Below are 25,436 nucleotides of genomic sequence, written 5' to 3' on the forward strand. Positions count from 1 at the left end.
AAACATCGATATTTCGGATAACGGTGTTCGTTTGCGTGGGTGGGCTGCTGTTAGGCCCTACGAAGCGTTTTCAAAAAAAAGACACTAGACCTGCTGGGCCCTTTTCAAATGTTACTCCAGAATTTGCAAACTACAGAATATTTGGTTTAAATATTCTTTAAAAAAAGAACGATAAGAAATGACTAGAGGGAGACCGGAGACGTCTGCTTGTCTGTGACGAAATGTTAGAAGTGGTACGTGTGCTTGTCATTTCGTCATATCTAAATAGGACAGATAGGTGAAGTACTAGATTTGTAGTAATGAGCTGAATTTTAGTATGGTGAGAAGGTCAATTCTCCGTTTCTGCAATGAAATGGTGCAAAAAGCGTGGGTATTATGATTCCTAGCCTAATTTGATGCTGTTTGAGCAAAACTTTGGGTAACAGTGTTGTTGTTTTCTCCATTTCTTGCAACATAAACAACATAGTTATCCAAAGTTTTGCTCAAACAGCATCAAATTAGGCAAGGAATCATAATACCCACGCTTTTTGCACCATTTCTTTGCAGAAATGGAGAAATGACCATCTCACCATACTAACATTCTGCTCATTACTACAATTCTAGTACTACACCGAACGTGCCCCATTCAATAGGAAGCAATCAGTGAAGTACTAGATTGAAAGTAGTGAGCTGGATTTTTGTATGGTGAGATGATCAGTTCTCCATTTCTGCAATGAAATGATGCAAACAGCATGGGTTATATGGATTCTTGCCTAATTTAATGCTATTTGAGCAAAAGTTTGGGTAACTGTGTTGTTGAAGTTGCAAGAAATAAGTAATATAACAACAGAGTTACCCAAACTTTTGCTCAAATAGCATCAAATTAGTCAAGAAATCATACAGGGGATAGACAAAATGATCGGGACAGGCAAAATTTTCACTTTCCAAAAAATGTTCAACTAGCTGTAACTTTTCGAAAAGTGCATCAAATATTCTCAAATTTTTACTGTGAGTTCTTCAACTAGTTGTGTATCAGTGGACAAAGTTTGGAAAAGATCGAACAATTCTTAATTCTTCACGAAGTTATAAAGATTTGAGCCAACTTTGAGCTGTTATATCTCCGGATTCAATGAACCGATTGCAATGAAATTTTGACCATGCATGACTTATATAATGAACTCTGGAAAACATTTGACTTAACTTGAAATTTTTAACAAGCGAAAAAGTTATAGCGATTTTTTTTCACGATTTTTTAGTAAATTGGTCTATTTTTAATATGCATCCCATTACTTTTTCAATTTATTGGCGGCTATGTTGTTACTTTCCTTCAAAACGCATTTATATAAAAGTCAATTAGAGGGAAACTAAATGAGCTATAATTTGCATCTTGAATTTTGAAACGATGTTGATGTTTTGGATAATTTGGTGTTTTATTAGAAAAATAATCTAATCGTTATAATTTTCTTCCGTGTTAAGAATATTAAGTTAGGTCAATGGTTTTTCATAGCTCATTATATAAGTCATAAATGGTCAAAATTTCATTGCATTCGGTTAATTGGATCCAGAGATATAACAGCTCAAAGTTGGCTATCGGATAATTTTACCTTTTTCAAAAATCTTTAAAACTTCGTGAAGAATAGGACAGATCGATGAAGTACTAGATTTGTAGTAATGAGCTGAATTTTTGTATGGTGAGAAGGTCAGTTCTCCGTTTCTGCAATAAAATGGTGCAAAACGCGTGGGTATTATGATTCCTTGTCTAATTTGATGCTGTTTGAGCAAAACTTTGGGCAACAGTGTTGTTGTTTTCTCCATTTATCGCAACATAAACAACATAGTTATCCAAAGTTTTGCTCAAACAGCATCAAATTAAGCAAGGAATCATAAAACCCACGCTTTTTGCACCATTTCATTGCAGAAACGGAGAACTGACCTTCTCACCATACAAAAATTCAGCTCATTACTACAAATCTAGTACTACACCGAACGTGCCCTATTGTCCGATCTTTTCCAAATTTTGTCCACTGATACACAACTAGTTGAAAAACTTACAGTAAAAATTTGAGAATATTTGATGCACTTTTCGAAAAGTTACAGCTAATTGAACATTTTTTGAAAAGTGAAAATTTTGCCTGTCCCGATCATTTTGTCTATCCCCTGTATAACCCATGCTGTTTGTACCATTTCATTACAGATATGGAGAACTGATCATCTCACCATACAAAAATCCAGCTCACTACTTTCAATCTAGTACTTCACTGATTGTATTATTTATTTCTTACAACTTCAACAACACAGTTACCCAAACTTTTGCTCAAACAGCATCAAATTAGGCAAGAAATCATATAACCCACGCTGTTTGCACCATTTCATTGCAGAAACGGAGAATTGATCATCTCACCATACATAAATCCAGCTCACTACTTCCAATCTAGTACTTCACTGATTGCTTCCTATAGGAAGCAATCAGTGAAGTACTAGATTGAAAGTAGTGAGCTGGATTTTTGTATGGTGAGATGATCAATTCTCCATTTCTGCAATGAAATGGCGAATGTTCCCGAGAGGGAAACCAGGATTTTAGAGCGGCTCAAGTTTTTTGTAGCAACGCTTAAACTGTAATTTTATTAACAAAAACTCATTTATAATTTTATATTACATAACTTAACAATAAACTACTTACAATTAATAGGACAGATCGGTGAAGTACTAGATTCGTAGTAATGAGCTGAATTTTAGTATGGTGAGAAGGTCAATTCTCCGTTTCTGCAATGAAATGGTGGAAAAAGCGTGGGTATTATGATTCCTTGACTAATTTGATGCTGTTTGAGCAAAACTTTGGGTAACAGTGTTGTTGTTTTCTCCATTTCTTGCAACATAAACAACATAGTTATCCAAAGTTTTGCTCAAACAGCATCAAATTAGGCAAGGAATCATAATACCCACGCTTTTTGCATCATTTCATTGCAGAAACGGAGAATTGACCTTCTCACCATACAAAAATTCAGCTCATTACTACAAATCTAGTACTACACCGAACGTGCCCCATTGGTTTCCTCTGCCTTGACTTCTTTTGTAACTTCTAATCAAAGTGGTCCAATCTGAGTGACGTTACCCTAAATTGGTAGCTTTTGCACGGGTGATACAGTCCACTGACACGGTAGGTTTGTTTGGTAAATTTCCTTGTTTCAGGAATCACCCGGTACCAGAATTCGCGCAGCTTACGGACTTTCTGTTAATTTACACCGCACCTCGCGCCGCACTCTGAACTTAAACTCAAAGGCACTCACAAGTTAATTAAATTGTTAATTCCGAAACACCTACAGAACTATTTTCTTTGCTATTCTTACGATGGCGAAATTCTCCTGTTTTTATTTATTTCCCTCTTCCACATCAGTTATCTAGTCTCATTTCGCCTACCACTACCACTGCGCGCGAGAACTGTCATGTTGCGTTATGCTGCGGTTAGACGGGTCCAATATTAGACCGGCCCAGAAAACTTATTTTGTTGTGCACCATGTTGCGGCGTTGCAACACCCCAGCCCGTAATATCCTGCATTCCTGGATTTACCTTACCTTTTAACGCCGCAACCTTTATTACGCCTCGTCTCAGTACCTTACCATCTGTGTCCTCACGTTGGCTTGTGAGGCATGTCCAGGACCTATGGTTCTTGCCTTCGACCACGAATACAAGTCGCCCTCTCGAAGCGGTTGTTGATCGTCGAACCATTTCGACCGCTGGTTGACCATCGGAAGGTATATCGACGACAGTGCTTCGGTTTCGATCATGCCAGCCGCTTCTGCTTGTTGTAGCTTGCACCTCGTCCGACAACTTACGCCCCTCATCAGGCGCGCGAATCGCCCAACACTTTTTCTTCTGCAGATCGATCGTGACTTCGTCCGGACTTGTTCCATTTGCGACGAGCCTTCTCGACGGCCGCTTTTCCTCGTCCAGCTGCGGCAACAACTCGCTGCGGTGCCTCGTCAAAAACCGAGTCGAAAACGCTGGTCTCCACTTGGATTCCTGATCGCTCCCAAGACTTTCTCCTTTGCCATCTGCAGGATGACACAGCTCCAATGCGCCGGTGTCACCGGCTTCGCCTCTTCTAGGCTCCGTAGAGCTTCCAGCGAGTTGGTCATCCCGTTTCGGATTTCGAACCCACCTATTTTGCTGTTCAACCTGTCTTCTTGCGTTCGGGACCATGTTCGTGGTGGTTCTTCTGTGACTGTCCGGCTTAGGAAACGTTTTAACTTTTTGTCCGCGGGCCTTCGACAGCAACCCGGTTGTGCAGCGGTCGCCGACGAGTTGGGTGGTTCGCTCTCGTATTTCCTGGCTCCGTTTCTTCTTTGCGGTTCCCCGTGGAATTGCCACCACCAATTCTTCCAACGCATGGTTGCTCTTAAATAGCTCGGGCGGCAGACCCACGTTTGTTATCTGCCGGTGGTAACCGAGATAGTTGTCGGCCGTCGCCGAGGTTTCCTGTCGCGGCCCATACACCGTCCATCCTAGTTTGGTTCGAACCGCAATCGGTTCCACGGGCGTACCCACCTTTGCTTCTATCGGCGCAAACGCGTGGATGTTGTTTACCCCTATCAGCAACTGCGGCTGTCCGTCGTACGATTCGATGGGCAGCCCTCGCATGTGCTCGTACTGTGCTGCAAGCTCCTCCAAATCCAACTTTTGATGTGGCAGCATCAACTTGTCTACCGTGTGCACTGTGTGTAACAGCATTTTGCCGCCGGCTGCAGCGCCTGTTCCCGACGCCCAAAGACTCATTCTTCGGGAATCCTCCTCTCTCGACGTGTTTCCCGTCCACTGGATGGTCAATCGCTCTTGTACTCCGACCGCGCCCAGACGGTCGGCGAGCTTTTTCTCCACCAGCGTGACGGAAGCACCTTCGTCCAGGAACGCCAGCACTGACACCGTTTTTCCACCGTAGTGCAGCTGCACCGGAACGATCCGGAACAATACCGTGCAGTTTGTCCGGATGTGTGCACTCAGCCCGACCGTATTTTCGACCGGATGCATGAGCGGGTTGGGTCCAGCCTCATCCGAACCCTCCTCTTCGGATTGGGAATCTGCTTCGGACGGCGGCGGTGGATTGAACTCCACGAAGTCCACGTCAACGTTAGCTTCGCAGGCGTCTGCCACGATGTCCATCAGGAAATCCGTCAGCGTCCGCAACGTTGTTTCCCCTCGACCTCGCCGGTAATGGACCCACTCACGCTTTTCCCGATCCGGCAGCTTGGCGACCAGCGACTTTATCAGCAGCGGGTTGACGAGGTGTTGCCGTAGATCCGCTGCCTCTAGATGGCCGCAGAGTTGCTCCACCGTGTTTCCGAATGGAACAAAACTCCTCAGATTGTCCGGCCTCGGGGGTTCCAGCCGGTTCACCTTGTCCAGCAGGCATTGAAGCAGTTGTTCCGGGCGGCCGAAGTGCCGGCGCAGCTTCTCGATTACTTGCGGGATGGATTCGGGAAGAAGCAACTGCCCGGAAGCAACCGAAACTGCACCGCGCTCGCACTGTATACGAAAAGCGAGGTTTTTTGGAAGTGTTGTACTTTTTACAACAGCGCACGCGCTGAAGGGTTAAAGGATTTGGCAGAAATATATGAAGAGTTCCACTAAGAATGTCACCAGAATCCGTCCAAAAACTGACACATTTTATTTTTCAAACGTGAAAATCTCTTCGCCGTAAGTAACTTCTGCAGGTTTACTGAATTCGCCAGGAATTCCGATTTTCCTAAAAAGACTCAAAAAGTCCATCGTGAAATCTTGCAGAAATCTGAAAATTTCGCCTAAGAAGTATATTCTGATTTCTTTTACATGAATTTATCAAGATCCAACAGAAACTACTAAAATTTCTGAGAGGCTGTCTTTCTAAAAAACATATTCAACCGGCAACTCTGTTAATGTTGCTATCATTCTATTCAAGACTTGCTTGACACTTATGAAGTACAGATATACACCATAAAGATTTTTCCCGGTGCCTTTTACAATTTCCCGTGTTTTTCCCGTATTTTTCACGGTGATTTCCAATGGGGCACGTTCGGTGTAGTACTAGATTTGTAGTAATGAGCTGAATTTTAGTATGGTGCGAAGGTCAATTCTCCGTTTCTGCAATGAAATGGTGCAAAAAGCGTGGGTATTATAATTCCTTGCCTAATTTGATGCTGTTTGAGCAAAACTTTGGATAACTATCCTATAGGACAGATAGGTGAAGTACTAAATTTGTAGTAATGAGCTGAATTTTAGTATGGTGAGAAGGTCAATTCTCCGTTTCTGCAATAGGAAGCAATCAGTGAAGTACTAGATTGAAAGTAGTGAGCTGGATTTTTGTATGGTGAGATGATCAGTTCTCCGTTTCTTCAATAAAATGGTGCAAACAGCTTGGGTTATATGATTTCTTGCCTAATTTAATGCTATTTGAGCAAAAGTTTGGGTAACTGTGTTGTTGTATTATTTATTTCTTGCAACTTCAACAACACAGTTACCCAAACTTTTGCTCAAACAGCATCAAATTAGGCAAGGAATCATATAACCCACGCTGTTTGCACCATTTCATTTCAAAAACGGAGAACTGATCATCTCACCATAAAAAATCCAGCTCACTACTTTCAATCTAGTACTTCACTGATTGCTTCCTATTAAATGGTGCAAAAAGCGTGGGTATTATGATTCCTTGCCTAATTTGATGCTGTTTGAGCAAAACATTGGGCAAAGGTGTTGTTGTTTTCTCCATTTCTTGCAACATAAACAATATAGTTATCGAAAGTTTTGCTCAAACAGCATCAAATTATGCAAGGAATCATATTACCCAAGCTTTTTGCATCATTTCATTGCAGAAACGGAGAATTGACCTTCTCACCATACTAAAGTTCAGCTCATTACTACAAATCTAGTACTGCACCAAACGTGCCCCATTAGATAATATTAGATACTACGCATCGTCGGGCAACTGGTAGCTCAGATTTCAGTATTTTTATTTTTCATTCAAAGGTTCAACTCCTTATAAAAATCTCTGTAAAGATATCTTATGATTGATTTTTACGGCAGTGTTTCCAAGTATGCTAGTATATCGCGGAAACGCAAACAATAGGTGCGGGATGCTTAGTATTGCGTTTACTCTTACTGTGAATGCATCACCCCTATGAGGGGATCGCAGAATAATAGATCATGTCCTTTATTGTCCCGGGCAGAGAAGTGAAGAACAGTGTTGAGCAGGCTTGCCCGCACTGAGCGCATGAAAATTCTGAAATCTTTTCATCTTATCAGATAGAAGGATGTTGAAATATTTTAAATTTCATTTCGAACTGTCAAAAAAACGCACCGCAGCGCCGCACGGGCCGTTCAAAGTGAAATTCACCAGAGTGTTTTCACCCGGGTGAAAATCTCTTTGCGCGCTCCGTGTGGCTCTGCGGTGCGGTTTTTTGACAGTTCGAAATGACATTTACAATGGGGCACGTTCGATGTAGTACTAGATTTGTAGTAATGAGCTGAATTTTTGTATGGTGAGAAGGTCAGTTCTCTGTTTCTACAATGAAATGGTACAAAAAGCGTGGGTATTATGATTCCTTGCCTAATTTGATGCTGTTTGAGCAAAACTTTGGATAACTATATTGTTTATGTTGCAAGAAATTGAGAAAACAACAACAATGTTGCCCAAAGTTTTGCTCAAACAGCATCAAATAAGGCAAGGAATCATAATACCCACGCTTTTGGATTCATTTCACTGCAGAAACGGAGAATTGACCTTCTCACCATACTAAAATTCAGCTCATTACTACAAATCTAGTACTTCACCGATCTGTACTATATTTCAACATCCTTCTATCTGATAAGATGAAAAGATTTCTTATTTATGATGTGCTTGATGGTGTAAATCTAAAGAGCAGAATTTTCATGCCTGGTGTTGAGTATTGTGTTGTCTATTGATGTGATTGCATATGGTATGAGTTTTTGTTTGTTCTTCGTGGCGAAGAATCAACTAAAATTTCTGAGTGAAATGGATTAGTGGCGTTTGCTACCTAGAGGGGTGATAACTACTTTTCTTATGCTTTTTTGCATGGAAAAGAGATCGATTGTACGCGAAGGTTAATTCCGATAAATCAAATCGATTGTTCGATCAATGGGGCACGTTCGGTGTAGTACTAGATTTGTAGTAATGAGCTGAATTTTAGTATGGTGACAAGGTCAGTTCTCTGTTTCTGCAACGAAATGGTACAAAACGCGTGGGTATTATGATTCCTTGCCTAATTTGATGCTGTTTGAGCAAACCTTTAAATAACTTTGTTGTTCATGTTGCAAGAAATGGAGAAAACAACAACACTGTTGCCCAAAGTTTTGCTCAAACAGCATCAAATTAGGCAAGGAATCATAATACCCACGCTTTTTGCACCATTTCATTGCAGAAACGGAAAACTGACCTTCTCACCATACTAAAATTCAGCTCATCACTACAAATCTAGTACTTCACCGATCTGTCCTATTATAGGTGACTCCCAGATCGACAATGTATACATACGGAAAATCCAAACTACCTAATATTTGGGTCGATTTTACTCAAAATTGAGTATATCACGGCGTGTGTATGGGAAAAGTTTATAACAAAAAAATAGGCATCGTCAAATTTTTCGCTATTCAAAAATAGAGGCTTTCAGCTTTCATTTGCAGGGTCCCTCAAAAAAATCCACCGAGGGATCCCGAACAACTTTTTCAGAATACTGTTTTTCCCCATACAAAATGCACGGTTCCAAATTAATCCCTATTTCTACTTAACAAACATACCCAATTTTTGTATGAAAAAGTTCCCCCGATGGAATATTTCGATGTTGGGCTTGAATGAAAGCTGGTAGCGTCAACTTTCACGTAGCGTAAAAATTAGCGATGCCCATTTTTTTGTAATAAATTTGTTCTACCAGACACACCGTGATATCGAATAAACTCGGTACCCAAAATTAGGTTGTTTTCCCTCTCTGGCTCTCCGATGATGTCAAAAACAAACAGATATGCATCTATCCAAAAGGGGTCCTTGACCCCAATAAGCCAATTTTGGGTAAATGTCGGTTTACTCAAAATTGTGTTGAATGAGGGGGGTCTCAGGTTGAATTTATCTACTCTTGAGTATATTTTTTCAGCTGGGGGTAAAGGCAATCTACCTAGCGTGAGTTTTATCGATTTACTCAAATTTTGGCTTATTGGACCGAACTATGGAGTTCCATCAAAAGAACTCAATTTTCGGTAGTTTGGCGGTTCCGTATATAGTATCATATTAAGGATAGGTATATTCGCTTCACTCCATTCATATTCACTCCTCTTTGTGGGAGGCCATGCGCAAGTTGCTTGACATGGATCACGGCGTGTGTATGGGAAAAGTTTATAACAAAAAAAATAGGCATCGTCAAATTTTTCGCTATTCAAAAATAGAGGCTTTCAGCTTTCATTTGCAGGGTCCCTCAAAAAAATCCACCGAGGGATCCCGAACAACTTTTTCAGAATACTGTTTTTCCCCATACAAAATGCACGGTTCCAAATTAATCCCTATTTCTACTTAACAAACATACCCAATTTTTGTATGAAAAAGTTCCCCCGATGGAATATTTCGATGTTGGGCTTGAATGAAAGCTGGTAGCGTCAACTTTCACGTAGCGTAAAAATTAGCGATGCCCATTTTTTTGTAATAAATTTGTTCTACCAGACACACCGTGGGATATTCGTTGCCGTTCGTCGCAGTTTTCATCGCAAGTGAATGAATGAATGGCGAATGGTGAAGAATGCTGGTGAGTGACCGAAGTGGCTGCTGTTGTCGCTGACAAGCAAACACACAAACTAAAGCGACAATCGTTCGCTGCGATTAACCATGGAGTAGCAATCATGAATTGTGTTGCCATCTATGCTCATACTCATGCAGTGTTGCTAAATGTGCTCGATATGTATAAAAAACAGACATCATTTGTTTTTATTTTATGTTATCTATTTACGCAAGCTTTCGTGTAAATTAGATGTTTACAATATACATTACATGTGTGGCAACACTTCCATCTGCAACATCGTTGAATTGAATAAAATGACAATTGAAATGCTCATCTTTTCCAATAAACCATTTTTTTTATTGCTAACTATCAAACTAACAATAACTGTCAATAGGAAGCAATCAGTGAAGTACTAGATTGAAAGTAGTGAGCTGGATTTTTGTATGGTGAGATGATCAGTTTGGGTAACTATGTTGTAGTATTATTTATTTCTTGCAACTTTAACAACACAGTTACCCAAACATTTGCTCAAACAGCATTAAATTAGGAAAGAATCCATATAACCCACGCTGTTTGCACCATTTCATTGCAGAAATGGAGAACTGATCATCTCACCATACAAAAATCCAGCTCACTACTTTCAATCTAGTACTTCACTGATTGCGTCCTATAGGACGCAATCAGTGAAGTACTAGATTGAAAGTAGTGAGCTGGATTTTTGTATGGTGAGATGATCAGTTCTCCATTTCTGCGATAAAGTGGTGCAAACAGCGTGGGTTATATGGTTTCTTGCCTAATTTAATGCTGTTTGAGCAAAAGTTTGGGTAACTGTGTTGTTGAAGTTGCAAGAAATAAATAATACAACAACATAGTTACCCAAACTTTTGCTCAAATAGAATCAAATTAGTCAAGAAATCATATAACCCACGCTGTTTGTACCATTTCATTACAGAAATGGAGAACTGATCATCTCACCATACAAAAATCCAGCTCACTACTTTCAATCTAGTACTTCACTGATTGCTTCCTATTATCGGGTCATTTTGTCAGATAGGACCATAAACAAGAAAACACAGACAAACAGACGTAAAATTGGAGAAATTTCCACCGACCACGGTTTTATTGATGGCCAAATTTTGATCTACGTGGTTTAGGAACAGCCCCTTACGTCTGTTTGTCTGTGAAGAAAAGGTCAACAACAAGGTCGTTAGAGCTCTAACTAGAAGATGTGTATTGTTTTTATCTTGCTCACACATCTTGCAACACACATGGTGCGATTTTTCAGAGTAACCTGTACATTAGCGTGCGACACACAAAGACATTTTACTCCTGTACACTTTTTGAGCCCCATTTTGGTCCTATATCAACTGTGCAAAATTTCAGATCGATCGGAGAAACTATATTTTAGCGCCAGCCATTTTAAGTTTTCATACGATTTAGTATGGGGAAAATCACTTTTTCAAAAAAAATCGCGACAGATTGCCCCTCAACCTCTAAAAATAAATCGATGAATGATTTATGTTGGAAATTTTACGAGGAACCAACCCTCCGAAGACCGCAAAGCGATCTGAGGCATGTGAAAAAAGTTATTGACTGAAAACCGAATGACATGCAAACGCTGTTTAACATGTAAGGAATAACAATAAATAATAAAATCTCGTTATTTTATCGATCGCGTGAGGCCTAATAACTTTTTCCAGGAACGTCGCATCGATTTTATGTCTTCAGAGGTCTGATTCTTAGTGAAGTTTTCTACAGAAATCATTCGTCGACTTATTTTTAGGGATCTAGGGGTGACTCCTAGCGATTTTTCTTTGCAGGAGTAAAGTTTCCTCATAGTAAATCGTATGAAAAACTAAGAATGGCGGGCGCTAAAATATAGTTTTTCCGATCGATCTGAAATTTTGCACATTTGATATGGGACCAAAGTGAAACTCAAAAAGTATACAGGAACTTGAGTTTTTCCATTTTTTGTATTTTCCCATATAAACCGTGTACCAGGCTACTGTACATTGTCAAACACTAGAAGGTTAGGTTTCATGGTATAATAAAAAAGGTAAACTGGCAACACTGTCACATTTTTTTAAATCCTTTTTATACTCGATATTGTTTAAATCAGCACAAAACGTCTTTATATGGCATCGAACAATGTTTTTTTACGAAATTTATAAACTGCACCTGATTTTATATGATACTTCTAGATGGAGTTTAAATAAGGGCGAAAGTAACATGAGAGAGTTCTCTCCATCGACTCTCTCTTCTTCAAATTAAAGTGACAAGATGCAAGTATGGTTCCACTTTTTGGTCATAAATCGCTAGGTTGTGATGCAATCTAGCGTCTAAGGTGGTCTAAGTGTAAAAAAGTTCGATTGAATTTGCATCTTGTCACTTTAGTTTGCAGAAGAGAGAGTCGATGAAGAGAACTCTCTCATGTTACTTTCGCACTTATTTATACTCAATCTAGACTTTATATGAAAAAAAAATTAATATTTTTTCTTAAAAACGCTATATTTCAGGAATGACGCAAATTACCTTGGGAGTTAAGCTTTTTCAATCGAAAAACGTCTGATAAACACGATGGAATCGAAATTTTTCGTTTTTCGTTTCAATGATAAAAAAAAAGAAAGAGAAAATAATTTTCATATCGGCCAAAAGTTGAAGTTGAAAGAAATAAATAATACAACAACACAGTTAACCAAACTTTTGCTCAAACAGCATCAAATTAGGCAAGAAATCATATAACCCACGCTGTTTGCACCATTTCATTGCAGAAACGAAGAATTGATTATCTCACCATACAAAATCCAGCTCACTACTTTCAATTTAGTACTTCACTGATTGCTTCCTATTGACCTTCTCACCATACAAAAATTCAGCTCATTACTACAAATCTAGTACTTTGCGTGAGAAGAGGTGAGAAGATCAATTCTCCGTTTCTACAATAAAATGGTGCAAAAAGCGTGGGTATTATGATTCCTTACCTAATTTGATGCTGTTTGAGCAAAACTTTGGATAACTATGTTGTTTATGTTGCAAGAAATGGAGAAACCAACATCATTGTTGCCCAAACTTTTGCTCAAACAGCATCAAATTAGGCAAGGAATCATAATAGGACAGATCGGTGAAGTACTAGATTTGTAGTAATGAGCTGGATTTTAGTATGGTGAGAAAGCCAATTCTCCGTTTCTGCAATGAAATGGTGCAAAAAGCGTGGGTATTATGATTCCTTGCCTAATTTGATGCTGTTTGAGCAAAACTTTGGGTAACTGTATAGTTGTTTTCTCCATTTCTTGCAACATAAACAACATAGTTATCCAAAGTTTTGCTCAAACAGCATCAATTTAGGCAAGGAATCATAATACCCACACTTTTTCCACCATTCCATTGCAGAAACGGAGAATTGACCTTCTCACCATACAAAAATTCAGCTCATTACTACAAATCTAGTACTACACCGAACGTGCCCCATACCCACGCTTTTTGCACCATTTCATTGCAGAAATTTTTGACACGAATGCCACTCTAGTGGTAAAGTGTCTTTAATAAACTAATACTAATAATAACAATTGCAGAAACGGAACGTGCCGTACTAGATTTGCACCGAACGTGCCGTACTAGATTTGTAGTAATGAGCTGAATTTTAGTATGGTGAGAAGGTCAGTTCTCTATTTCTGTAATGAAATGGTGCAAAAAGCGTGGGTATTATGTTTTCTTGCCTAATTTGATGCTGATTGAGCAAAACTTTGAATAACTATGTTGTTTATATTGCAAGAAATGGAGAAAACAACAACACTGTTGCCCAAAGTTTTGCTCAAACAGCATTAAATTAGGCAAGGAATCATAATACCCACGCTTTTTGCGCCATTTCACCGCAGAAACGGAGAATTGACCTTCTCACCATACTAAAATTCAGCTCATTACTACAAATCTAGTACTTCACCGATCTGTCCTATTGACCTTCTCACCATACTAAAATTCAGCTCATTACTACAAATCTAATTGGGTTGTTTAGTGAATAAAATACTGCCATTTTCTATAGCCTAATCGAAAGAGCTCATTTTTCTGAGTATAACGTGTTTTGATTGGATTCCAATACCTTTGTTTTGATGGTTAAATCAACAAAACAGTTTTAATTTTCGTGGATAGAATGGCAGTTCAATCGATAAAGTGACAGTTCGACCCGAACAACAATATTTCCCCATACAAACTTTAAATGAATTTTAAAAATAGTTCCCGGACTCCAAAAATTATGAAATTTTGGATTTCGACTAATTTTTGGGCGGAGAATCCGATTATGAAATAATCCTGATACCCCTAAAGAACCCAATTCAGGCCGAACATTTCAATAGGTCCTATCTGCATTTGAGAGGCTCTCTTTGTTTACTTTCTCTTTCAATTACTGCAATTTAATGGTATACTTTTCTACTATTTTTGCAGTACAAATCGAAAGGCGATTGTTTTGACCATCGTTCAATGCAAGGAGGCAATCAAAATACAAATTAATAGCTGAGATACTAACGGAAGAGAGAGAAACCAAAGAGAGCCTCTCTTCTGCAGATAGGACCTTTAGACATGTTTGGCCTGAATGGGGCACGTTTGGTGTAGTACTAGATTTGTAGTAATGAGCTGAATTTTTATATGGTGAGAAGGTCAATTCTCCGTTTCTGCAATAAAATGGTGCAAAAAGCGTGGGTATTATGATTCCTTGCCTAATTTGATGCTGTTTGAGCAAAACTTTGGATAAATATGTTGTTTATGTTGCAAGAAATGGAGAAAACAACAACACTGTTGCCCAAAGTTTTGAACAAGTAGCATCAAATTAGGCAAGGAATCATAATACCCACGCTTTTTGCACCATTTTATTGCAGAAACGGAGAATTGACCTTCTCACCATACTAAAATTCAGCTCATTACTACAAATCTAGTACTTCACCAATCTGTCCTATAGGAGGCAATCAGTGAAGTACTAGATTGAAAGTAGTGAGCTGGATTTTTGTATGGTGAGATGATCAATTCTCCATTTCTGCAATGAAATGGTGCAAACAGCGTAGGTTATATGATTTATTGGCTAATTTGATGCTATTTGAGCAAAAGTTTGAATATCTGTGTTGTTGTATTATTTTTTCCTGCAACTTCAGCAACACAGTTATCCAAACTTTTGCTCAAACAGCATCAAATTAGTCAATAAATCATATAACCTACGCTGGCGCTGTTTGCACCATTTCATTGCAGAAATGGAGAATTGATCATCTCACCATACAAAAATCCAGCTCACTACTTTCAATCTAGTACTTCACTGATTGCCTCCTATAGGAAGCAATCAGTGAAGTACTAGATTGAAAGTAGTGAGCTGGATTTTTGTATGGTGAGATGATCAATTCTCCATTTCTGCAATGAAATGGTGCAAACAGCGTGGGTTATTGAGGGATTTGCTCAAAAATGCACGCGGCCTATCGCTTCCGAAAGCTACAGCCACGATTTTCATTCCCAGTTTACTTCATCCTTATGGGAAATAACATTGCGGCGTTTCCTACGGTGCGGCTGTTCCTTTCGAAAACGATAGACCGCGTGAACTTTTGTGCAAAGCCCCTTTTTGAAACATTTCAACAACCGCGCGGTGTTTACGTTTCAAGAAATCTGACAATATATGATTTCTTGCCTAATTTGATGATGTTTGAGCAAAAGTTTGGTTAACTGTGTTGTTGTATTATTTATTTCTTACAACTTCAACAACACACTTACGCAAACTTTTGCTCAAACAGCATCAAATTTGGCAAGAAATCATATAACCCACGCTGTTTGCACCATTTCATTGCAGAAATGGAGAATGGGAGGCAATCAGTGAAGTACTAGATTGAAAGTAGTGAGCTGGATTTTTGTATGGTGAGATGTTCAATTCTCCATTTTTGCAATGAATTGGTGCAAACAGCGTGGGTTATATGATTTCTTGGCTAATTTGATGCTGTTTGAGCAAAAGTTTGGGTAACTTTGTTGTTGTATTATTTATTTCATGCAACTTCAACAACACAGTTTCCCAAAGTTTTGCTCAAACAGCATAAAATTAGCCAAGAAATCATATAACCCACGCTGTTTGAATCATTTCATTGCAGAAATGGAGAATTAAACATCTCACCATACAAAAATCCAGCTCACTACTTTCAATCTAGTACTTCACTGATTGCCTCCTATTGTAATGTAATTTATTATCATAAACGTAAGCCTGGCGCTATAACCATTATTTAGTACTACACCGAACGTGCCCCATTGGAAAATCACATAACTTAGTAAAATCCTATGTGATATTGTAGTATCATGCACATGGAAACAATCCATGTAAAAATCGGATGGAAACAATGTGAAAACTTTTTTCATTGTACCTATAGTCGTTCAATCAAAACGTTTAGCAACCACTGATGTTTCTAACACATCAAAAGAAGAGCTCGTGTAAATATAACCGGCTTCTCGCCTTATGCTGCAACAGAAACGAACGCAAGAAAAAGACCAATGAATATTACTAGAATATATGCGCAAATGGGAGCAGACGGACAAACCTATGGGGAGGTCATGTAGAACGCAGTGCAGAACTATCGACGTGGTTCCTTTTCTAAGTCTAACCTCACTCATTGTTCTTTCTAACCGAGAACCGGCTTCTTCATAGGCAACCATGCATGTTGAAGGCACCGGCCGGTATAGTTAGTAGATCAATGCATTTTCGTGGTTTTCACAAATATGAACAACTCTTTTCTACCGATATCATACTTTTCAAGAGCTGTTGCTTTTTCTAAACACAGCCACGAAGGGGGAGAGGAAGCCTGAATTGCGTTGACGTAAAGCTGGAACATTTACCTTGCTGGATTCTCCACTGTTTCAATTGATAATTTAGTTCTCCTTTAAACAGATTTTACGCAACCGAATACACCTATTGTTAGACAAAAATGAAACAAAAACTTTTCACTAAAAATAACACCACTAAAGAATAAAAATCGAAGCCGATGATTCACTGGGCAAGCAAAATTCAACAGTAAGCTGCTGGCCGATTTACGACTGTTTTTCTTTTTTTTCGCTTTTGCTCTGCTGCTGGCTAATGTCAATCTTGCATCTCTCCAACGATCGTGATGTGTGAGACGGGATTGTGTGAGATGAGAAAAAATGAAGTGTATATATACATTTGTATTTGTATAAGCGGCGTTATTCTGGTATTTGGCGTTGTCGGAGGCTCTCTGAGAGAATTGCGCTGTGCGTGATAAATAACAAATAAAATTCTAGATTGAGTTTAAATAAGGGCGGAAATAACATGAGCGATGATCGAAAAAAGTTTGATCATAGTTTGATAGTGTATTTAATCAATTACGCGAACCTGTTACATTAAATGTTTAGGAGAGGTGATCATAGCAGGTTGTGCCGTTCAGTTGTCACAAATTCTCAAACCTACGTCCAGAAAGCATCAAAAAGATGATCAAAACTGAAACCAGTGCTGTAATGGTTCATTACGAAACGCAAATCAGTGCTGTAATGAACCATTAACAACACTAAATTTGGTGTGGGAAAGTACGCCTTTTCAGGCGGATTTGCGTGAAACAGTTACGATGAGAAAATTAAAAAGAAAACAGTTCTTTTTTTTGTTGAAAATCGAGTTTTACAATGTTTCAAAATATGGAATTTACTGAAATTCATATAGGGGAACCGGGGGTAAAATTAACACCTTAAGCGTTTGGCGTCGTTTTCAATGGAAATATTTCAAATCTAATTTGTGAATAGACTATTGGGCGTTCAAGTCTTCTGGTCTCTAAACAGATTGCTGGGCAGTAATTAATAAAGTACGTGCAATTTATCAATCTACAGCTAGGGTAGTGGAGGTATTTTGGCCCACCTAGGAAGTTTTATGATACATATTAAATTTTCCTCTTCTTCAGCCACTTCTTCAGAACCGGCACGTAATTAATCAATTTCACCGAAACCCATCAGTGTGGAATCCTTCACACAACTGTTTGAGTTAGCAGCTAAGTAAATATCTTAGTTGATTATTCTCAATCGAAATAAATTTACGCGCACTGATAACGGAACGATAATAGAGGCTTGCATCAAAAACATAACCTCATCGAATTCCCATACGATTTGTAAACATTGCCCTCAAATTTTTTTTGAGGGCAAGGACGGCTTTATGGACGGACGCCGAAGGAAAGAAAGAGAAGGAGATGATGATAACGTCAGCGTGCAAGCGCTCATCAAATTATGTCAGCTAAACAACACTGACTAGAAGACCGAAAAACTGCAAAACACATGTGGGGATGGAAATAATCCTTCACACTGCTACGTGGAAAGAACTTCATGTACAGTTATAGCACAATCATGGGTCACCCACAGTTATGGGACAATTCCATTTGAATTGCATAGTGAACTGACTGACTAATAATTGTGACAGAGTGACCCATAATTGTGCAATGACTGTAACACGAAAAATAAAATTCTGCTCGAAAAACACCAAAAGCAAAGAAGGTAACAAATTTGTAGTCAGCTTCGAAGAGGTATTCAATTTTATAAATACATGTTTATTTCATGTGAATGTATTGTCGGGCCGCCACCAAACCGGACTTCGCACAATCAAGTGGCGACGCGACCCAACTCTCGACGTTTTTAAATCATGTCAAAGGTAGTGCGCATCCTTCCCGTTGTTGTCAGCAACACAGCGCACTAGATGCAAACCAGTTGCGACACTTGTGGACCAAGAAAATGGCAATTTTTGATTAAATGTCGGTCTTGATTCCAACCGGATAGACAATAGTTAGGGCCTTGTAAGAACTCAAAATAAATTGTTCTTAAGCTCGGTAGAGCGATAATATTTACTAAAATAGTGGTTTGAGGTATGGCCAACATATGTTCAACATAATCAGGTGTGGACATACTTTTGGCCCACCTGCCAGATTAATCTCTCCAGTTCCTTGTAAAGGGAGAAAACATTCATGCCAACGTAATGTACTCTGAAAACAGATAAATAGAATCAGTTGGGACCTTCCGTGATCTGGCTTGTAATACGTTTATTGTTTCATGAGATTGTAATGGGTTCGATTTGTTATAACAACTTTTCGCCTAGTTGAAAATCTCAGGTGTTCAGTTATCCAGTACATATATAACAGTTATCTTTCTCGACAATTAGTTGATGACTGAGACAATGTGTTATCCTTATGCATGTTTGACAAATTACGTACCATTCTTCATTACACCAACAAAGCTAGCCATGAAAATTTTTGACAATTCAGGCCAAACATTTCAATAAGTCCTATCTGCATTTGAGAGACTCTCTTTGTTCACTTTCTCTTTCAATTATTGCAATGTAATGGTACAATTTTCAAATACTTTTGTAGTACAAATCAAAAGACGATTGTTTTGACCATCGTTCAATGCAAGGAGTCAATCATAATTATTAGAAAGAAATTATTAATTAATTATTAAAGAATTATTAAAGAACTAGCTGTCCCGGTAAACTTCGTCTTGCCAAGCTGCGGTGATTTGACAACTGTTAAGGGCATCGCAGCAACGCACTCTAGATTGTTTTAATTTTTATCACGCAGAATTTGTTCCCGGTTCAATAAAAACCACCATTTTCACTATTTTCATACTTTTTTAAATGATTTCCGTAACTTTTTCTGAATATAAACACAGCCACCATGAATACGAATCAAACCCTGCATAAGTCATCCTGATTGGTTCACCCGTTCGTGAGTTGTGTTGCCTCAAAGGGACTTCAAACTCATTTTTATATATATAGATTATTCTCAGGTCATTTTGACAGACCACACACATGCATGAAAAAGACGGATCATATATTCTACTTTATCGATCTTGTTGCCGTCCTTTTCATGCTCATGTTACATCTGTCAAAATGACCTGTGAATTGTCAGTCATTTTGAGGTTAGATTCGTTGGTGTAATAAAGAATTGTAATTATTATATTTTTGATGGCCTTTCCACTCAATACTATATGGGTGGAATGCCCTCTTATATTTACCAAAATCACTAGAATTTCACACTTCCTTTGAAGCGTTACGTAATTTATGATTGGTGACTGACGTCATGCAATAGTTAATGAATTTACGTTTTGCATAACATTTTTTTATGAAACATGATACTACAATGTTGAAAAACTGGCGATTGCAACAACATTTATTCATTATTTAACGTTACGTAATTTTTACACATTCCCTGCCTCAATAAGTGAATAAAAAGTTGTAATACTCACGTAGTTTTAACTATGTGTAATGTTTTGCTGAGGTGCCTTCATTTCATCATCCAATTAAAATTTAATGAGGTGGGCCAAAATATGTTCACTTGGTGGTCCAAAATAAAGTCAGGTGGTCCAAAATAGAAGCCCTTCAGATCCTTCAGGAGATATTTCTTGTATATACTACAACAATTTTGAGTTCTGGTTGGCCTTTTTCGACAGAATACATGTTGCCAAGCATGTTGCTCTAAGTAATGCCTACTGAAATTATCCTTGTTTTATAGGTAGTGAAAACCTTATTTTTTCGCTGAATTGTTCATCCATTTCCTAAAGGGGTCCAAAATACCTCCCTTACCCTATTTTGAATGAAACCGATCAACCAGGAGGTCGGCTCCAGAGGAGTAGAGGATGAAAACAAACCAATACGATTTGCAAAGTTATGATGATCCATCCTTAGGTAACCCATCTTGCTTCACCCCATCCTAGTAATACTTTGAATGACATGTGATTCTATTCCAGTCTGAGCTTAGCACACACACGTCGTGCATCGTAAATTCCAGTTTTCAACCGTGCTTATATACCCAATATAGTTGGGACATGATCAACCTACCTTGTTCAAAAAGTGCCGCTTCTTCATTCACAGGTTGGTTGAAAGGATTCTCGGGATGTTCTCCGAATGCGTCATCAAGTGTGAATGAGGTTTTCTCGTGCATAAGATCAACTTTCTCCGTAACATCTAGTATTTCTGAAGTTTTTTGGCTAGCGTCAAGTGTTGTCTCCATTTGTTTCTCACTATCAAGTTCATACTGTTCTTGATCTCCGTTACTGACAGCTGACTCCAACGCGTCAATAATTTTGTTGTCAACAACTTCCGAAGGACTATGGTTATTCTCGATGGTATCCTCCAACATAAGATGATCATCACTGAATTGATCAAAATGATCATTTTTAAACGGGTTGCTATCACTTAAAAAGTCTCGATTTTGCTCTGATAGTTGCTGGATGATTTTGTTTTCTAGCGAGAAGGGTTTCACCCCATTGCATAAGTTATATTCGTTGATACTGTCGTTTGCTTGTTGTTCCATTGGAGACTTGATGGTATTAGGGTCGTCCATGGCATCTACATCTGTCTCTGGGCCAAAATCATCCACAAATCGTTGATGGTGATCCACGACGTCTGTTGATTTGTCGCTGATAAGAACGTGATTGGATTCGTTGTAATTATTTTTCGTAATTGTTGGAGAAGATATCACCTGTAAAACATAATAGAAACATAAAACGGTACTATTTATTCGACATATTTGGTAGGGTGAATAACTTGATCGTTTTCTTAGACGAGACCAAAGGCTTTCGTTTCCATTTCGGTTCCTGAACAACTGCGAACTCAACTGCGATCGATTATGTCTACGTTTTACCAAAGACGGCTAATAACAAGACAGTCATTTACCCTCTTTTTCCATATACGCTGGGAACTTCAAGAGCACACTAGCGCCGCGAGCGACTTCAGGGTATATCTGCATGAATGAGTGTGCGTGAGATGCTACAGCCTCCGTGTACTTGCATGTACACCAACAATCATGTTTAAGGTTGAAGGATTCATCATCGATATAATCGTCATCATTGAAAATGCGAAAGCAGTTTTCTCGGTCAAATCTGAAATTTTCGCAGTGAAAATGCATTCACTGTGTTGCGGTTGGAGCATAGAGTACATAGTGTGAACGAGAAAACTGCTTTTGCATTTTCAATGATGACAATTATATCAATGACGAATTCTTTCTGTGAATCTTTTAGGCTTTACGGGGCGTCACCAGAATCATCAATCATTGCTCTCAAACTTTGAGGATACAAATCTTGAGTTCTACTGCATGAAATGGGCTGGAAAATTGATCGTTTGTTTGTTTACATGTGATGAAAAATCGACTAAACTTGCATCATTCCACCATCAAAATTTTTAGGATAATTATGATGAAAGAGACGGAAGATAGCAAAATTAACAGTGTCCCGTAATACCTTAATGGCGTTTCGACTATAGAGCTACAGGGGATGGCCAAAATGTTTGGGATAGGCAACTTTTTTTCTCTCACAAAAAAGTTCAACATGCTGTAACTTTTCATAGAGCGCATCAAAAAATCTCAAATTTTGACTGTTTGTCAACCTATTATATGTGCATCATTGGTACAAATTTGGGCTCGATTGATTAATATTTCGCAAAGTTAGAACCGTTCGGGTAAAACACCTTTTTTTAGACAACTCATTTTTGAGCTGTCATATCTCGGAAACCAGTGAACCGAATTGAATGAAATTTTGAACGTACACTAACAATATGTAAATGCTTCACAAACTATTAAAACATAGGTACTTTTTAAACGTTGAAAAAATTTATCATGGATTGACACTTTTTGGACTTTTCTCGAAAAAATGTAATTTTTTTACATCAATGTCAATAAATTTTAGTATTGATATCCAAAGATTTTCCACTTCTGTTTTCAAATTATCTCTAATCAGATATGTTAGAGCCTATTTAGATTGAAGGAAGAACACATTTATTATTTTTTGTGTGGTATTGTAAATTTGACTTATTTTTCTCTATATGGGTAAAAATTTCATCCCGATATAACTTTATTCTCCGTGAGAAAATATTACATTTTATAACGTCGTATTAAGTATCAATATATTGTTGGTAAACGGTAAAAAAATCATTCAATTCGGTTCACTGGTTTCCGAGATATGACAGTTAAAAAAAATAGTTGTCTAAAAAATAGTGTTTTACGTGAACGGTTCTAACTTCGCGAAAAATGAATCAATCGAGCCCAAATTTGTACCAATGATGCACACATAATAGGTTGACCAACAGTCAAAATTTGAGATTTTTTGATGCACTCTATAAAAAGTTACAGCATGTTGAATTTTTTTGTGGGAGAAAAAAAGTTGCCTATCCCAAACATTTTGGCCATCCCCTGTATATATAGATACCAGCGTGGTTCAAAAAATCGTTTTTGCTCCACACCGCGTATTCGATTCCTAATTATATTCTATGCCTTCTCCCAAAATTTGAGCTCATTTGGTTGGAAATTGAGACTGCACAAGCCCTTCAAAGTTTGTATGGGAATTACCATGGGAATATATACCATAGTGGAAATCAAGTTCAAATGTATGCGTGTTTTTTTTTGTAGATGTATATATACAGATACTGTATACAGAGAAAGATGCACACTCCTGGTGCCAACAGGAACCGATACTTTACGTGATCAAACAAAGAAGCATCACGGTCCTTTTTGTTGTTTGTGATATACAGGGAGTTAGATTCCTGAGTGCAAACTTTTACCATAAATGGCGAAAAAAAATGTTCTACGCATATGGTCATGCTTCGTTCTTGAGTTATGATTTTTCAAAGTAGGTGGTGTCTGTAGAAAATGTTTGTTTTCCACTGGAGTTTTCCGGAAAATTAGGCGGCCCTGATTTTTTTCAATATAGTTTTTGTTCATATATACCTATATGAACCCTACCTACTTATGCAAAAAAAATCATTAAATTCCGAGAACCTACGTACAAATTTGTACGATAATAAAAAAAATCCCCAAGGCGGGCTTGTAGATACAAAATAAGTGGATTTTGTTACGTAAACAACATATAGAGCTGAAAATGCTACTCATTGCTTGTTCACTCATCGAATAGCATTATCAGTTTTGTGCTCTTAAAAATGCGAATCAAAACATGTGAATGCACGAGCTTTCATGCTTTCATGTTTTAATTTAAATTTGTGTCAGCCTAGTAATAAAAATAAAAATAAGAAATGGGGGACGTATTTATATGTGTTTCCCTAATAATTTTGAATGAAATTTTGCACAAGAATAAGAAAGACCTTGATTGGATAAATCGATTGCAATGACACACGTAATTTTATTACATATATAGGGTCGGGGACCATTTGGGCAGGAGGGCCTATTTTGGGCATTTGTCGCTATAACTAAGTCAGTTTCAATCAGAATCGAAATAAAATCTACTTTGGTGACTACTTTTAGCCGCAGTCGAAGAGATAGTCACCTAAGGAAACAGATCTAGTTTTTAAATTTTCCATCATAGTGCTCTTTAATATTCCATGGAAAAGGTCACCACATGACTGGATGATGTAATGACTGCTGTGACTACACATGTTATTTGCACTGTAATTGAATTTCGACCATCATATATATAAGATCTGGAAAAGTAGTCAGCATAACTGTGTTTTTTATGCAACGCACAATATACTTAATTCATGCTTTCTCAAGACATTCTATGCCAAGAAAGCGTTTCCTAAAAAAAGTGAAAGTGACTTAGTTATAGCGGCAAGAGCCCAAAATAGGTCCTCCTGCCCAAATGGTGTCAGACTAAGTTTCACATTTTTGTTAGCTGTTTAGGTGCTCTACAAATGTTAAGTTCACTGTGTAAAAGTAAATTGTATATCACTTGTATTACCTGTTGTTCTTCTAACTCGTTGCCTTCTAGCATATCTGACGACAAATTGAGTCCACCATCCATATTGCTTAATTTGAAATGTGCTGACTGAAAATAACAACAAAAACATAAATGAGTATTTTACGTTGAGCCTGTAGTTACATAAAAATCGATGTTTCAAATTTATGATGAATGTATTTTTAACCACCTTATTTTTTTACACATCACATATTTTAATTTCTACTCATAATTAAGCTGTTAGTACACATGGTAAAGTATTTGACCAAAAAGAAGCTTAAATATCTTGTTTGACTCGATCGAATTTTCATTAGGGGTAGGCGGGCAATATGGACACCCGGGGCAGAATGGACACCCTCAATATTTTGAAACATGCGAACTTTTTTGAGCTTTTAATGAATGGGGAATATAGTCCATTTATCTAAAACGTAATTTCAGGAAAGAAACACTCGAAATTAAAATTATACCGTGAAGTCGCCATTCACCGCTCATTTAACGGCATTTTCGTAAAGCATATGACATTAAAAATCGACGTTTGCGAATATTGAACTTTAATTTACGTTAACAACAATTGAGTTTTTAAATTAAGAAAAATGTATTGATTTTTTGATTTTATACAAAAGAGCACCTTTTTCTGAACCACCATGATTTTTTTCAGATTTTTAGAACTTCATTTTGGTACCTAAAATCGCTTTCGAAGAGATTTTTCGAAATCACCTTTTGACAGCTGGCCAACTGCTTGACAGCTCCGCCCAGTACAAAATGCGACGAGGGGTGATTCGACAAATCGCTCCCAAACAAACTTCAAACTGATTTTTAAGTAGGTTCCCGGGCACCAAAATTCATGAAAATTTGGATTTCGGCTCAGTTTTGCATGCAGATTCTGAATATAGAATTATCTCAACACCGCTAAAGAAGCCAATTATGTAATGTAATGTAATCATAGAAAAAATATAAAACGATTGCTAAATATGTTTACAACCGAAAAAATAAAACTTCAAATGTGTTATCTCTTGGCTCCTATTACCGCTCATGCA

General features: G+C 38.0%; 1 protein-coding gene across 2 annotated transcripts in view; it reads right to left on the reverse strand.

Moving 5' to 3' along the window:
* The window catches only part of LOC109411545 (serine-rich adhesin for platelets), a 225,833-nt gene that overhangs the window by 42,015 nt on the left and 158,382 nt on the right, over positions 1 to 25,436 (reverse strand). The window contains exons 8-9 of one of the 2 annotated variants that reach the window (XM_029854066.2): positions 24,403 to 24,489; positions 20,558 to 21,200 (exon numbers count right to left, since the gene is read on the reverse strand). In XM_029854066.2, the coding sequence (XP_029709926.2) occupies positions 20,558 to 21,200; positions 24,403 to 24,489 (730 nt within the window). The remainder of the gene's footprint in view (positions 1 to 20,557; positions 21,201 to 24,402; positions 24,490 to 25,436) is intronic. The other variant, XM_029854067.2, reaches the window with a different exon arrangement.

This window comes from Aedes albopictus, chromosome 2, assembly GCF_035046485.1.
Source record: "Aedes albopictus strain Foshan chromosome 2, AalbF5, whole genome shotgun sequence".
Taxonomy (NCBI): domain Eukaryota; kingdom Metazoa; phylum Arthropoda; class Insecta; order Diptera; family Culicidae; genus Aedes; species Aedes albopictus.